This window comes from Macrobrachium rosenbergii, chromosome 17 (assembly GCF_040412425.1).
Source record: "Macrobrachium rosenbergii isolate ZJJX-2024 chromosome 17, ASM4041242v1, whole genome shotgun sequence".
Classification (NCBI taxonomy): Eukaryota; Metazoa; Arthropoda; class Malacostraca; order Decapoda; family Palaemonidae; genus Macrobrachium; species Macrobrachium rosenbergii.
In genome coordinates this window covers 20,675,440-20,692,814 of record NC_089757.1, presented here as the reverse complement: position 1 = coordinate 20,692,814, position 17,375 = coordinate 20,675,440, and the positions used below count along the sequence as shown (strand labels likewise).

At 34.5% G+C, this 17,375-nt stretch overlaps 1 protein-coding gene across 25 annotated transcripts in view; it reads right to left on the bottom strand.

Moving 5' to 3' along the window:
• Positions 1 to 17,375, bottom strand: part of LOC136847770 (intersectin-1-like) — a 189,529-nt gene that overhangs the window by 12,398 nt on the left and 159,756 nt on the right. For 14 of the 25 annotated variants that reach the window (XM_067119653.1, XM_067119652.1, XM_067119658.1 and 11 more), the window contains 4 exons: positions 13,828 to 13,971; positions 13,154 to 13,352; positions 5,275 to 5,355; positions 2,167 to 2,205 (listed from right to left, as the gene is read on the bottom strand). In XM_067119653.1, coding sequence (XP_066975754.1) covers positions 2,167 to 2,205; positions 5,275 to 5,355; positions 13,154 to 13,352; positions 13,828 to 13,971 — 463 coding nt within the window. Of the gene's footprint in view, positions 1 to 1,516; positions 1,613 to 2,166; positions 2,206 to 5,274; positions 5,356 to 13,153; positions 13,353 to 13,827; positions 13,972 to 17,375 lie in introns of all 25 variants that reach the window. The other 11 variants (XM_067119672.1, XM_067119655.1, XM_067119660.1 and 8 more) reach the window with 5 other exon arrangements.

Below are 17,375 nucleotides of genomic sequence, written 5' to 3'. Positions count from 1 at the left end.
AACCCAAACACTATTCATTACACCATGTATCCCATTTCTATGTAAAGTTGCCACTTAATGAAATTTATTTTTGATACTGATATTCATAAAGCAGTTGCCTTAATTACAGGAATGCAGTATATTCACTGTTATATTTTTAATTACTCTCATTATAATACTGTAATAATGCTTATAACATATCGATAATTCAAATATTTTAAATCTGAAATTGGGATTGCAATTTAGTTAAAACACCTTTATTGTAGATCATCATCAAAAGAATAAGAAAAATCACCAAAAACAGACATCAAAATAATTTCTGATTTTAAATATGATTTCAGAGTAAATCCATTATTCAAGTCACACAATACTGGCAATACTTTATCTTCTTGCCAATATGATTAAGATAAAATCACCACTGGTTTTATTCAAAGTACGATTTTTGTGCATGTGTAAAATTGATAGCAAGAAGTAAAAAAATAAAGGCAAGCTAAACTCAAGAGCATAAAATAATAACTTGGCAGCTTTGCAAGAACTATAATAAATTCTGAAAGAAATCGTCCCAAATTACTCCAAAATTTCATGTTTTGGTTAAAACATGAAATTTTGCTGATGTTTGATACTGATATATTAATTTCAATTAATTGAAAAAGTCTAATTAGTAACACTTATTTCAATGTATCTTTACTAGGTTGTGCTGCATAACGCAGAATCTGTCACTTCCTGTCGGCAAACAATACAGGTTTCCTGCCATCAATAATCTTTATTTGTTCTTGCATCATAACTTTCAAAAGTGACTGTTAAAATAACCTACTTCAAATATAAATGAAAAAATTATATGTGCATCATGGTCTATCTTTTCATGAGCAGTCATATGAACCTTACTTTCAACTTTCATGAAATTTTCAATTATACTTCACAGAAACTGTGATATCATGAGTGGGACAAAGATTTGATGGGAATAGGCTATGAAGAAACATAGTTGGCTAGTCATCTCTACAGTAATTGAAAGGTAAACTATACACTAACTTCTGTGCCTTGAACTTATCTAGTGACATGATGTGGATCGTAATAAGAGAAAAAGGAAACTTGCATAATGCTATGTGGGTGTATATTAAAACACATATCTACTGATAGAATAACAGAAAACATGCTAACTCAAAAGTTAATTCTATAGTAAGCTGATTGACATGCTCATTATATATATAATATAAAAGTTCCAATTAGCTAATTGTGATAAAGGGCACCTCAAGTTTTTATGATGCATAGTAACCTTGTTGAGTTGGGGTTGAAGTTTCAAGCTGGCAAGCTTGTACACAATTTTCTCCACAGCTGACAGCCTTTATCTCACTGTAATTAGGGTTTACTATAACAAACTTTATATACTTGTACTAGAGACATCTTTCTGAAAGAACTTACCAAGTACCCAAAAAGTTTGGATGAAAAAATACAAGAGGGTAAAGTGGAAGCAACATCATTTACAGCGAACCTTATTACCACCAAATAAGAGAGTTATTCTCTTGTATGAGTCACTTACCTAAGGTCAGTGATAGGATGGCTACCTACCCACCCAAGTGCCTAAAGCTTGAAATATTGTGAGGCTCTACGGGACTACCAGCTATTGCTTTTTGTTCTATGAAGCAAATCCATGAGTGCAAAAAATGGTAAGTCATAAATAAAAGGATAAGTACTGTAAATTAATTTTATAACAGAATTTCATAACCAATCCTGTTTGAATTACTAAAGACTATTTTCTCATGAAGAACTGAGCATGCAGTGGAAATTATCTCAGACACTGCTGGTAATTGAATAACTGTAAAGCAACTTTTAACATCTAATCCATCTTTGTTTAAATTAAATTAAAGAGGGAGGAAAATACTGTACACAAAAAGCCAAAAGCGTAGGGGTTATAACGTCAATGGTAAATGTAAGCCTTAACATTGGTAGCACTGTTAAATGTATCCTAATACAACTGCAGTTATCAACAATCTTTCTTTTTCTGAAAACACAAACTGCTACATTTTCCAAACATATTTAGTATCTATACACAATCCATAATTGATTATTAAAATATATGAACATGAAGCTCTGTTAAAAAACCTAAATACACTCTAGACAATATAGTCCACTAGTACTGTATATACATAAACAGGCCAAGTTTTACATATTAAAAAATTTCACACATACCATCTTGGAGAGAGAGAGAGAGACTGGATTCATCTGCAACTTAATCAAATAAAATAGAACCATTAAAACAATAATATACACACAAATTTACAGATACAGTACTTATATGATGTTTTGTAGTGCATAAATATTTATGGGGTACTGTGAAATATTGAACTGAAGAACCTAACCCAAAAATTTAATGTAAACTCAGCATTACACTATTTAGCCTGGAACATGTGGGCTCTAACTCTGGAGCCTTAGCCTTTGTCTTACATGAGCAATGTTCCAAGCTGCTTACATGAGAAAGCTCAGAATCAGGGACTGATTAAAATTCACATACTCTACTGTATACTTCCTAGGTATACAGTACAGTATACTGTACACTTGTCTAACACTGGAATGTCACAAGACATGTAGAAATAGAGTACAGCACTGTAAATTTAATGCACTATGCAGAGCAAAGTTAATTTTATATACAGTCGTCCCTCACTATATCGCGGTTCACTCATTGCGGTCTCACTGCATCGTAGATTTTAAAAATTTAATATATCTCAATTTGTATCGTGGATTTTTCACTATATTGACGGATTTTGCAGTATTTATTATTTTTATTTGTAGTGAAATAAGCATTTTCTATCCTAAAATTTTTATTTTTATGGTAAAAAAGCATTTTCTAGCCTAAAATTTCTATTTTTGTGGTAAAATAAGCATTTCCTAGCCTGAAAAATTGAAAACAATATTTAAGTTCCCCCTTTATTCCCTTTGTTTTTTACAATCTCTACTTCTGTATGCAGATAAACTGCTCATATTTTCATTGTTTTCCATGATTCAATAAATGTTTGATAAATCTGTGCGCTGGTCTTCTTTACATTATGCAGTGAATTTGGAACTGAAATAAAATACGTAGCGTACAACAGACGAGTAGCCAAACACTAGCACGTATGGAAAATGCAGTATGGCTGCTTCTGCTTGAGCTAGTTGGCAAGTGTTTATAAGAGTGTGGGAAAGGTTGTATTTAAATGTTTTTTCCTTTACAATATATTGTTTAATGATAAACATATTCAACAAAATAAATAAAAGAATAAAGCATTTCACAACAAAACTTGATATAAAAGATGAACAAAATCATATGTCAATGCATTGATGCACAGCTAACTTGAGATAGAAGGAGGAGCATTTATATTGTTGAGGAGAGAAGAGACTAAAAACATTACTATATGTACTGTACATAAAAGCAGTAACAATTCACATAAAGAAAATAAAAGAAGGGAATTTCATAATAAATTTATCATTATGATATAATATAAAAACAATCAAATGCAATGCAGCAACAATAAGAAATCGAACGAGTCTTACTGGAGAGTGTTCGGGACTGGGCTGGCAGAGAGATGGTAGAGAGGAGAGGGAGGGGATGGTGGTGGTTTATTGGGTGGGGGATGGGGGTACGCTTCCCACTGACTTCCAGCTGGGCTTAGAATATTTTTCTCTTTCACTACTTTTCGTCCGTTTCTTTCACTTACACTCAATTTGCCCGAATCATTTCTTTATGTTACAGTAAATACCTATAGAGTGACACTTGCTTTTTACAATTTTTTAACACTGTAAAACTACCTCAGCTCCATAATAAACACACTGGCACCTCATTCAGCTTCTGTGCGCATTGGACTGTTTGTTTAAATGATTTCCTTGTGAAAAGTTATTTGATGTCTCTTTCCTTTTCTTACTTGCATTCTTTACATATTACTGTACTTGTTTGAAAAATCCTCATGTTTATTGGATTACAATTTTAAATTCTGTTGTCTGGGCAACAGTAAGTTGATGTGCTGTGGTATAATTAATCTCCTTCTTGCACTCAAGACCCAAGTGTAAAAAGCGTGTTGACAATCATACATGTGTGAGGAATTGTTTTCACATCTGCCAGAAGCTGATTATTCTCTCTCTCTAACATAAATGCACACAAACACACTGTCGATTCCTTTGATTATCCTTGCAAAATGTAAATAAAACTGATTTTGTTATCAGCCTTTCCCAGCCGGCCCTACGCCATTTTCACCATACAGTTCATAATTCTTTTTGTTAAAATTAAGTAGGTTTAAGAGTATAGAAAGTGTTTCAGTGCATTGTTTATAAGAGTGAGGGAAAGGTTAATAACAGTGTGGGAAAGGTTTATAAGAGTGTGGGGAGAGTTTACAAAGCCTTAAAATATACAGTATATGTATACAGTAAATAATACAATAAATCTAAGGTTGCTACTTCAAGGATTTTTGCCTATCGCAGGGGGTTCTAGATCCTAACCCCCACAATAGATGAGGGACGACTGTACTGTATATGCTGGGAAACTGATATATCTCATGGCAAAATACATTTAAAATAAATACAATATACTGAGACTCAAGTCATAGCATCTGTAAGATTCATTTTTCATTTCCAGGACTGATGAAAATTACTGAATTTCTTTTTCTGTAGTAACAAATCATAACTTCTGTACTTTCCCTAATTTCAGTGATGGGTACACAGCACTAGCTTCATTATAGTTCAACATAATTTTATAAGTAAAAGACTGATCTTAATAACAATAATTAATAAGTTATTAAATACACTATCTCTCTCTCTCCCAGAAATCAAAATCTTTGGCAATTAGTACAAATTCTCATTTCTGTGAAGACTTCTACATGTTCTCCCCATAAAATGATATTGCAATTTATTGAATCCTTCCTTCCACAGTGCAACACAATTTATAAGTCTATCACCCACCTTAGTGTTGTTCTGTTATACCTAACCAGGCTCAGAAGGCTTAGCTAAAAGTGTACTGTCAGCTATTTCAACAGATGTAATCCAGTACATAAAATTTCCTTGTTAATAGGAGGAAAATATCAAGATGGCTATCCACTGGGTGATACTGAAATAATTTGATATAAGTTTTTCATATCAACTGGGATAATCGATAATTTGGTGAAACAAATGAAATCATTGTGAAGACAAAATGATGAAGAAATAATTAAGTAAAATGTGTTAGTAAATGAAACAAACATAAAGCTGCACTATATTAGGCATGTGTCATGCATCTAAATCAGAAGTATACCGACCATGCTTCATGCTGCAAAACTGTCAATTACAATCTCTTACCCTCATTAAGCTTTTCGTATAAGGTGACTCCTGCCATGACTGTCACCAAAACTCGACCCACTATGCTTAAGTCTTTTTCTTCTATCATTTTCACAACAATATCAATTAGTAAACAAGGTATAAGTTTTGAAGGTACATTTGCTCAAATACTGGGAACAAGGTTTACTGAATTTTTCTAGTTAAACAATGTTCATCACTATAAAGGAATGAGTCTTCTATTTTAATATTCAGAAAAGACTAGGGGAAATGAAAACTCACATTTCCAGTGAAACACTGATCACAAGTAGGAATACCAGGGTAAAATTTTAAAAAATAGTCTTAACTTCAATAAACGAGTAAGAGATACCCAACTTTACAATATTCACACTTCACATATACCTATTATGAAAAGTAACTACAGGTTGACCATCACTAATCCGGCAATCAGTTGTCCGGAACAATCAGTAATCCGGCACAAATTTCGGCTAGTGTAATTTCCAATGTTTCCGCATTAATTTTCAAATTTCCCGGGTCGCTGCGCTAACTCGCTTGCCGGCCGCTTCGATTTCGTGGCACAGTGTGCTGCATCAACAAACTGGTAGCCTAGCCTACATTATATTGAACTCTATTCACATATTAACAGTATTATACAAACATCAACATAACAAATGTGCATCTTTTTCATGGATCTTTTAAAAAGTTATGCTTTACTACAGTGTTTCCAATTGTATTATAAACTGCGATCAATGTTTTGTTTTGGGAATCGGTATCGCGGTGTTTATTTCGCCGCATTTAACTAAGTTCAAAGTGCTTTTCTTGCTTCTAGTTAGCGTAAATTAATATGGATACTTTATTTATTTGGGGCGAGGATATTTTTCGTTATACGAAGTGTTTTTAAGTCGAAATATAACTTAAATGTCTCGTTGTAAAACTAATTTAGCTATTTTTTCCATTAATATATGACGTTCTCAGGAATCGTGGCTGGCCGTTTTGGGGGAATGTTTGTTTTGTGTGAAATAAATCAAGATTCTGTTCACTATTTTCTCTTGATTTCATCATAATACGAGCTTTACGTATTTATCTTTTATTGGCGTGAAAACAGTAGTAATTTGTATTCTTTCATGCCCAGTAGTTTTGATTAAAATACATTCTCTCCAGTTTTATTTATGGTCGCGTTTCATCCATGTTGCCGATGCATGATAATTTATAGTCATTGGCAGCTTTAACATTGTTTTCTCAGCTTCAGCTACAACTTGCAGCTTAAAGTTACTGCAGCAGTATATTTCCCTGCCGATCTTTTCTCCAAATAAGGGTATAGTGTAAAAAATATATCAGTCCTACTGTACAGTACTTAACGTCATTCGTAACATAACTACAGTAATTGTGTATTACTGTACGATGGTTGAAATACAAGCACAACAGTTGTTATCCGATACGATTATTAGCAAAACAACAGTTTCCCGTTCGGTTGTTTATGGCTGTACGCATTTACACAAGAGTATAACATTACTAACAATACTTTTATCATTCTCTTTTACTTTTTAACTAGCAGATGGAATAAAGAGATGGAGGAAAAGAAGTTGGTCTATTGTAAGTTGGTCTCTCTCGCTGCCTGCGCTGGTGAATTCTAAAAAATATTTTTCCTAAATATTTTCGTATCGGTATTAATTATTGCTAACCCCATCGTAAACTCGAAATATCGTATGTCAAATTATCGCAACTCGAGCACTACCTGTATTTGATAATTGTCTTTTCTTTATTAACCAACTTGTACTGATTTATGGGATACTTTAATTCTAAGATGAGGTGCTTAGCTACTGGGTTTTGTGTATTCTAGCCTAACAAATGGCTGATCCGGCAAAATGGCTAATCCGGCACCCTCCATGTCCCAATGATGCCGGATTAGTGATGGTCAACCTGCATGATGTTTAAATAAATACTGTATATGTTCTTCAGTCTTGCAACTGTCAATTTAGAAACATGAAGTCAGTTCTCAGATCCCTGGTTTTGAGATAATGTACCTGTACTTGCATCAAATATCCACTTAAAATATCTTATTTAATGCATATCTATTTATTGTTAACATAAATCCTTATATACTGTATTACTGAATACTGTACTTAAAGAGTTACAATATCTGATAATCATATTTCAAAGTGGCATTAGGATGCTTTTGCCAAGTTTTCACTACCATATGCTTCAAAGAAAAAAATGAGCATGTCTATGAAACAGTGCATCTTACATTTCTATACTAATCATCCTAAAATAATACTATAAGGTCACATAAAGCACAATGAGAAATGAGGAACTTACAAAGTAAGGCTATCAGATAATAAAAAATCTTCTTTTTACTTAATTTTTGAAAGTTGAAAGGCATAACTGTTACAATTATTCTTGTCTTTGCCAAACTTTAATAATTAAGGAAGACGGGCACTAATTAAATTTAGTTATTTATTAGATGTTACACCTCTCACAAAATGAGTATTAACTATGCTTTCTTAAAACCTAATTCTATTAATCACTCTGATGCCATTACTATATCAATAAATAAAACAACACAAGCTAAAAATACACCACAGAAATCAACTAGATGGTCATAAAATACCACAAAATCAAGATAAAATAATGGGAAAACTGAAAATAGAAAATCTTTCAGTGTATCACTGAGAAGCTCTATATCTATAAGAACAATAATGAAAAGTTGAGCATTGCATAATTGACAATGAATCAAAGTATTCCAAGTACCAGTACAGTAGTAGAGCCATTTATTGTACTTTACTGTACTAGAGATTGGGTGCTTATGGTAAATACTATTTGGTTATAAAAATAAAACAAAACTGACATAATTAACATCTTTAACATGCAAACCTTTTCATTACACACTATTTGAATCCTGACCAACAGGTAAAAATAGCCACTTCAAAACATCAACATCTTGCTAGTTTTGAGATCTGATATTTAATGCCAGCTACTGAGATGTCAGATAGCCATGTGTAAGTATCACACTCTCTCTCAGGATTAGAATGGATACATTCATGAGTACAGTGACCTCTCCTTCTGATCCATCACGATCCAAACAGTAGCACCAAGGTTCCAATTTTTAAGCTGAAAGTAGTTGACCCTTACTGGCTTAGTGACCTTTATGGTCAAGCACTTCTATTGGAGTGAGCAGCAAGCAAAAATTCTGGATCAATGCCCTACAAAATATTCAAGCATGAGGTTGGCTATGGTTTTAATGATCAGTCTGACTCCTTTAGACTTAATGTGTGAGGTGTTGAATGCAGTATGCTGAATTGCTGAGACTTATCCCAGGAGTGGAGTGAAACATGGACATGCTGAATGAGCCTGTTTTCTTGTCTTGTTAGTTCCTACAACAGCTTGCATGATTTTGATCCTTATCCTTGGGAAAATCCTGAATGATGAGCCACACAGAACAAATCAATCTTTTAAACAGCTTAGGCATTTAAGCATTCGCTAAACTTGGCAAGAGGAAAAGCTGAACAACTTAACTACCATTGCTTATTTGAGAAACCAATTTCCTTTTGGTCTCATCAAACAAGTTTTGACAAGCTCTGGTCATTCAGGAACTTGAAGATAATCAAAATTATTAAATAACTTAGAAATATCTTATGGTGCATGATGTATATTTCACAGGTCTGATCATCCTTTGCATTCAGTTTTTCCACCTCATCCTCCCCTTCAGGTGGATGGAACTTTGCTGAATGAGTCTGAAACTTCAACTATTCCAGGTGTAAGTTTTGACTCGCATCTTAAATTTGAGAAACATCTCATGAAAGTTTCAGCAAATTCTGCACAAAAGTTAGGTATTATTTGTAAGGTCTCATATATTTATAACAGTGATAAAATCAATGCAACCTGTTTTAGGTCATTTGTGCTTCCTTTACTAAAATACTGTTCTCCAGTGTGGATGTCTGCTTCTGTCAGAGATTTACCTCTTTTAGATAGAGTGGTTCGTGGTGGTAGGTTTCTGTTTCTTAATAGTAGCAGTTATGGCTTGGACTATCGATATCGATGGATGGTCTCTTGTCTGTCACCTTTTCATAAGTTGTATCTTAACAGAGATCTTTCATATTCACAACTGATCCCTGACCCCCTATATCTCTGCCATGAGCAACCAGATTCACTGAACACCAGCACTAATATGCAGTAAATATGCCTCGCTATCAAACTTCTCAGTTCAAGAGGTCCTTTATTCCTCACACCATTGGACTGTGGAACAGCCTCCCAGAGAATGTCGTGCACTTGGAACTTCAGAAGTTCACGCAAAGATGCAATGCATTTATACCCTGATAACACTCTCTGCATTTTAATACATTTTTATCTATTTATTAATTCATTCACTTATTTTTTTTTAATAAGTAGGATCTCATCTTTCTGTATTTCCCTTTACCTCCTCTTACTTCTTCCTAATGAACACCCTATTCTTAGGAAGCTTGAATTTCAAGTCAATGGCCCCTGTGGGCTTGTTCCATGTGAACAGGTTTCATTTTCTGAATAATAATAATAATAATAATAATAATAATAATAATAATAATAATAATAATAATAATAATAATAATAATCATCATCATCATCATCATCATCATCATCATCATCAGGGCTTCCCAGATAATACCATCCATACTTTAGAATAGATATGTAGCTAATTCTTCTGTGAGGCTCAATAACAGTTTTTTTATAAGTTTTATTCTTGTTATGACCCATTTATGGAATGATCTTCCTAATCCAGTAGTTGAATTGTTGTAAATAGAGAAGTTAAACTGGTGTAAATGATCGTCTGTTGAGTAGGCTGATGTGGGTTTCATCTTATTTGTTCTTTATCTTATTTTACTGTGTCATTTACCTTATTAGTTTTTTTTTATTTATTTTTTTTTGTGTCTCCTTTACCTCTCAACTTCATTTTCTGAACTGGGCTTCTTCCCTTATTGAGGCTTTTGGCCTGTAGCATTCTGCTATTTCAATCAGAGGTGTAGCTTGGCTGGCAATACAGTAGAACACAGAATTAATAACAATTAATAGCTCCTCTCTAACAATAACAAGTTTTTTCATCTTCTGTCCTTTCTAATAAATGATCTGGGAATTATTCTGGCCTAGGAGACACTGCTGCACCCATCCCATTTCTGGAGATTCAACAGAAATTGATATATGCTGAAGTTTTATGAAAATAGGCTATCCAGCAAAGACTCAAAAGTAGATACCTTTTCTTCAGAGGCAACATAAGCCAACAACAGACCCTGCAGATCTACTAGCTTTGAGTCAGGCTTTATGTTCAAAGGAAGGTTGACAAGATTCTTCATGTTCCTCCTGACAACTCTCTCTTCTTCTCTTCCTTACAGCACCCAGACAGATCTAGAATGTCTTGGGTATTACCATCTACTACTGTTTTTCATATGCATTACCTTCTTAGAAGCTCCTCAAGCTTTAAAGCCTTAAATCATGATCTTACCATAGCTTTACAGTGCACTAGACGGATGATGCAGGTACAATTAATCAGTTTGGGATTTTCAACAACATAAAACTCCCACTTCAATTACCCTTCAGGCTATATATGGATGATGGGTTTATGAAGCAAATGACTTCTTATACAACAACAGAAGACTGTTTTCTGTCTTGTGCACTTTCTGCTTGAATTCCTATCTGGTCTGGGTCTTTATCTGTACCCCATTTTCATGATTTGCTAGGTTTCCTATTGGTCGCATCATCCCATTACTTCAATATCTACTACTTTTCTAACTAACTGGTCCTCATCTCTTCTCACATATCCAGACTATTTCAGCCCATATTCCAGCATCTTCACACCACATTTATCCACCATTTCTTCATTTGTAATATGATTTTCCCACTACTCTGGCCAGGAATTCCAGCATCTTGTAGCAACACATTTTTGTCTCTGCTGCATATAGTAGTAAAGTACAGGCCTTATACATGCATCATACATTTTTGCTATTTACTAATGGGATACTTTTTCCATTTATATAGAAAGCTCTCTCCACATCGCCTTTTATTTTCCATTTATATTTAGAAAGCTCTCTCCACTTCACACAGGATGCTGCCATACTTTTTCTTACTGCCTTATCAATACAGACCATTGTGTTTTTAAGGTAATACATATTTTCTAATATCAAAGCCTACCCACAACTTGGTGCTTCATTTCCCTCTCTACCTCATACTCTCTTCTCTTATTTATTGATTTTGAACATCAAGAATTTCCACTTTGCAATCCTGAGCATCTTGGGTGTCACCATTTGTTGTGTATGATGCAAAGTACAGAGTTAACCCTCACATTTTTTTCCTCTCTATCCAAGTGGCCACTTTCCTCGCTGTAGTTTTGCCTTCTTTCCTTTCTAGTGACTTTAAGCTTCATTTTTTGTCTTGTTTATTTTCATTCCTTTCCATTCCACTCTTCCACCTCTGAAACATTTCTACAACCTATTATTCTGACTCTGGTATTATCACCATGTCATTTATACATAGCCACTCACAGGGGCCTCCCTTTTTGCACTCCTTTGTGGTTCCTTTCATTACTAAGAAACAGCCAAGAACTCCGGACTGATCCTTGATGGACATCAGAACTTGCAAAAAATTCAACTGATACACCTGCCACTATCCTTACTCTTGACATTGTGTTATAATACAGTAACATTGCTAGCTCAGTGAGCCTGTCCAGTACCCTCTGCCATTGAGAATGCCCAAATGTGTAACTACTTGTCTTAGTACTCTGTAAAATGCATTCTCAAGATACACACATATGTGGTATAATCTCTTCCTTACAGTTGCCTCTTAATAAAAACTGCCTCAGTTGTTAACCTCTCTGGGATAAAGCCAAATAATAATGATAGATTCTGATCATTTTTCCCAAACTTTTCTTTCAGCACCTTTTCCAATACAGTATTTTCATAGCATACTCAGGCAGTCTTATTCTCTACAATTTTTTTCCTACACTGCAGTATATTCCCTTTTATTTGTACATAACCATTTCACTGTTGTTTAAAAACATGGATCCCTTACTTTATGCAAATCTGTCCTGAGGATAAAGATCCTGATAAGAGATATCCAACAAATGATTTCAGCTACAATATTCACCAAACAAGAAAGTAAGAAGAAAAATTGGAAAGGAGTAGGAGGAGAAGCAAATTACAAGCAATAATCTACCTTTTTAAGCATGAACTTTAATAACTAAGTAAAATATGGTGCCCTTAACCTTAAAATACAGATAAATAAGATTCTTATTAAAATATTGTCTGGACACCTGAAATTTACTTCAGTAAATAATTCAAGAAATAACAGATAAGACAAAAAGAGTAAAATGATAGAATCAACATGAATTTTAACGGTTCAACATTAAAATGTTTATGCCCAACATAAAGTCTGCCTTACAGAAAAGCAAAACCTGCACAAAGACCAATCTTACATGACCATAGATACATGTATCACATACTGTACATACAATTTCAGAACTAGAAGATATCTCACAGATGTAGAGAGAACAACTTCCGGAAAATTTTTAAGATTAAAATTTTTTGTTTTTTGGCCACCATTGTTTTATTCAGAAAAAAATAATTTCTCATGAAAATTTCTACTTTTAGTTAAAAAATAGCCAAACCTATATAAAATGTAAAAGTATGTGATGCTATTTTACAAAAAAGTAATCTTAAAAAATTAGTTCTATAAAGGAATTTCTGAATGGTCTATGTTGAAAAATGGTAAAAAATACTAATTATTTTCATCCATCATTACAAAAAGAGGAAAAACAACATTCTGACCCTAAATCTGTAATAAAAATTAAATGAAAATCTGATTCTGGCTACTGTATTGAATTTGAACACTGTAAAACCTATTATCAAAGTAAATGAAACAGTAAAGAAAAGGTTGTACTTACTTGACTGCTGTCTCTGGAGAAGAGATCTTTCAGTATCTTGAATATGTTTTTGTGCTATAGCTATCTTTTTCAGCCAATTATTCCGTTCATTTGCAGTGGGAGCTGACACAACAATCTCACCACACGTGGAACTTATGAGGGTATAACATAGTTCGGAATCTTTATCAGTTTCCACTTTTAAATCTGTTAAAAACATTGGCTGGAAAATACAAGAAAAGATATTAAAATTATGCCAATCAAGGACGGAAGAGCAACTGATTAAAATTCATTTTGACATTTTCATACTACTGCTCTCTCTATGTAGTTAACTTGATGACTGTTCCAACCAAAATAAGTGAACTAAATTTCATACCACTGTTATGCTGTATCTTCACAATACACTGCACTGCTTCTACGATAAAATGTAAAGGGAAATAAACATTCCCTAATACATCAATATTCATTTGATAATACTGTACTACTGCTAATCTTCCAAAAGAAAAAACAATTACAGTCTTGTAAATAATGTAAATAATAAAGTACCATCAACAATAAACAAAATTTATCTTTTTTGCCTCTTAATTTAGTTTCCAAATAAACCAACATCTGCAGCTCTGAATGGATGAACACTGTTGACTGTTGATGGTACTGTATTATTTACATGACTGTGATGAATGTAAATCAGTGCACTATACCTTTCTGTACATGGTGCAGTTAAGCGATGCAAGCGCTCTTTCTAATGAAGCTAATGTTGAACACGATGCTACTGACTTGCTTGGCTTCGTCAGTAATAGGAAATCACTTAACAAAAATGCTACAAGTTCTCTTTTACTTTTAGCCTGAAAAGAAATACAATAATCAGATTTTAAAAATTCAACATTTAATGCAATATATCATGATATTTGAAAAGATGTACTGTAGTATGTCCAACTTCCATACAAGAATGAATTCAACAAAAAGTTAACTTCAAAGTAGTGTTCTGGGCCCATTATTTTTCATATTATATACATGATATATGGTTTGGCCTAGGAAAACAAGTTTGTTGTTGGTACCTTTCTTCAATTAGCTCATTGTGCAAGCTCCATAAACTTTTTCATATTTCTGATCATCTTTTGCACTCTGATCTTCCTAGATGATGTACAGTAATCCACCAAGCAGTACTAGATAAGCAGATAATTTGAGCTTTCTAGCTTTTTCTTAAGTGAGATTCAATGCTATACAGTTTTCCAAAAATTTTGCTCCTGCTTTTACCTAACTGTGTACTGTATACTGATTTTCCTAATCCTGTACTGTATACACAGCTGGATAGTTGGAACTTTCCAAATTCAACCCGAGTGCAAATGCTTTGTTAATCTTATCTATTCTGCTTTATTTTACTTGTTTTTCTTTGTTATGTCCCTTTTACTACCCAATTTCTTTTTCTGCATTGGGATGTTTTCTCCATTGGGGACGTTGGGTTGCAGCTTGGTTGTACAGTAATAATAATACTGTAACAATACGATAATAAATATTCTATACCAAACCAATATCCTTTCATCTAAAATTCATCACATACCATTCATCTTACTTATTGAAGTTCCACATTCTCCTGCATACTTCAAATGTATGTGTGTTACTTTTTCTATGTTTTATTGGTGTCTTGCCTTTTATTTCTGAGAATGCTTCTTTTGATTGTGCTGTCATTGGTGATGATCATGTCATCACTGCCTGCTTGAGTCCATGAACAGCACACCTATGCACTGTGGCTGATTTTCTTTTCAGTGATTTTTCTTGCAGTATTTGCCTGTGTAATGTGCTTGGAATATTGTTTGTTTATCCATATGCTGCAACTTATGCACTCACCACAAGTATTCAGCTTACTCACTTCATTTTGCAGTTTTTCCTCAGTACTGTACACTGTAACTTTGGTTCCATCATGATTTTTCTCATTCAGATCAAGTCTTTGCTTGTTATGTTCTGCTCATATTTCCTCACATACACTGTGATATCACCAATCTAATTTTTTAATAAAATAGAGTGGAAATTCAAGGAAAGTAAATGCCTTATGTTTCTTTCTTGGCCTCTCTCTCTCTTTTCCATCTTTCAGCTTTAAGCTCTTCACGGAGACCAACACCATCCTGCCCCCTTTGTGTTTTTCTCTACAGAGCATTTGCAAGACAGGTGAAAACAAGCACACATGACAATACAATGATCAGTCATTTCAACTTTGTTGGTGAGATACACTGAACCCATATTTCCCTGAGCCACCTGCAGACATGTCAGAAGTTCTGACACCGATTCATGAGCATAGGAGACTAAAAACCTGACCAAAGAGAAGTTCCAACTGTGGGTTGTCCTTGGGGCTGTCCTGAAGATAACCTGACCAATGAGACACTTGATCGACCTTAGGCCTTCCCTCAGAGATCTGGATGTTCTGACCGGGAGGCTTGATCTAACTTGGGCCCACTTTCAGATTTCTTTGCATGGGCCTATAAAACAAGTGTTCATCACAGAGGGGTCATTCAACCAAAAACAGTGGTCACCACTGCTACTATGGCACACACTGCCTTAAAATGCTGAGCAGTGAGTTCAGCAAAGCAGTTAGAAAAGTCTGCAGGTATGCTGCATGCTCTGACTCCTGCCCCTGCCATGCTATAGTTCCCTCTTCCCAATCCCAAATAGACACTTCTGGATGTGGAAGAATCTACACTACAATGAAATGCCCATGAACATGTAGTAAGCCATGGGAAGAGGCTGTGCAAGATAAACATGTGTTTAGTACTAACATAAGCCACAGTAGGGGCAAGGTGTGAAAGGTTGGGGATCACTGGGAGATCAGGTCCAGAACAGGGAAGAGGAATTTATTTAATTACAAGGAACGTAGAAGAAAAACTTATTTTAATTATAAGGGACATAAAGGAGAATCTTCTGTATTTTATTTAAAGGTAAAAGCATAGGAGAATATTACTTGAGTTCACAGAAGATATGGTACCATGATTTTGGTACATATATGACTTTTTGGCTATTATACCTTGAGACGCAGATGTAAATACTCTCTTAGAAAACTGAAAGGACAAGTCCTGTTTATCAAATCCAAGCAAGAAATCCAAAAAAAGCAGGTGCTCGCACTTTTTCATAATTGTTATCAGACATGAACAATTTCAGTAAAAGTTCAGTTTACAGTACAGTACCTGTATATAGAAAAACAACAAATAATTTAACTCGTGTACATTATTTTTCAGGACATCTTATTATTATAAAAATCTCTGTATATTCTTCCTTGTTCCTGCAACCATTAAGTGTCATCAAAAATTTTCTTATCAAGATGGTCTCATTCCTTGGACATGTGCAACCTGATTACAGATTCATTTAATGTTATACTTCCTCTGTGCAGTCTCCTCTGACCAATCTTGGTGGTTCAAACAGTAGAGGCCACACTTCAGGGTTTGCGTGGCCAGGACACAGAAACTTTCAGTGTTTGGCCTGATAAGGTGGCTGTTTGTTGAGTTTCAAGCCCTGTTGAATGTTGATAGGCTTACTACATTTTCTGACTTCAGCGACAGTAGCTCTTATACCACCCAAGACTTGTCATGGATTTCATAGATTTCTTCAGAGTGAGGTTTTCTCCAGCAGGAGTCTTTGTTTTGACAAGCTTTCTAGTTTAGCTTGAGTGAGTGAAGTCTGTTTAATGGGTACTGTCACTGTCACCATTTCCTGCAACTCTTTTACCAACCCTCCTTGTTCACAACTGGGCAGGACTCATGGTTTTGAATAACAACCTATCTCATCCCTACAGGCATACTTCTTCAAGTTATGAATGATTACTCTCTCTCGACTGTTGAGATTCTCATTTCTCTGGACCCTTTTCCTAAGCAGTCTTCTTTAATGAAGTAATTGATCCTTTTCTGATTTTTTCTTCAGTAATCTATTATTAGAGTTCCAGTGGCCTTCCAAGCTGTATTTCCTTGGTTCTATAATGCATTACTGGGCAACCTTACAATTCTTTGGCCCCTTCAAGTAGAGTTTTGGATCACCTTGAGCTACTTCAAGCATGTCAATGAGCTAAGTGACCATGATGTTTCATATTCCAGTTGCTGTTGCCTCTGGGTTGGTAGCCAGATTCACTCTGACATCTGGAATGGTTCCCCCTTCTTTATCTTCACACGCTGCCCCCAACTAGTCAGGAAGTTGTTCCTAAGATGTGAGAGCTCTTTGAGCCTGTCTTGATGGACAGTATCCTTTCATTTTTCTACTCCTTAACCCT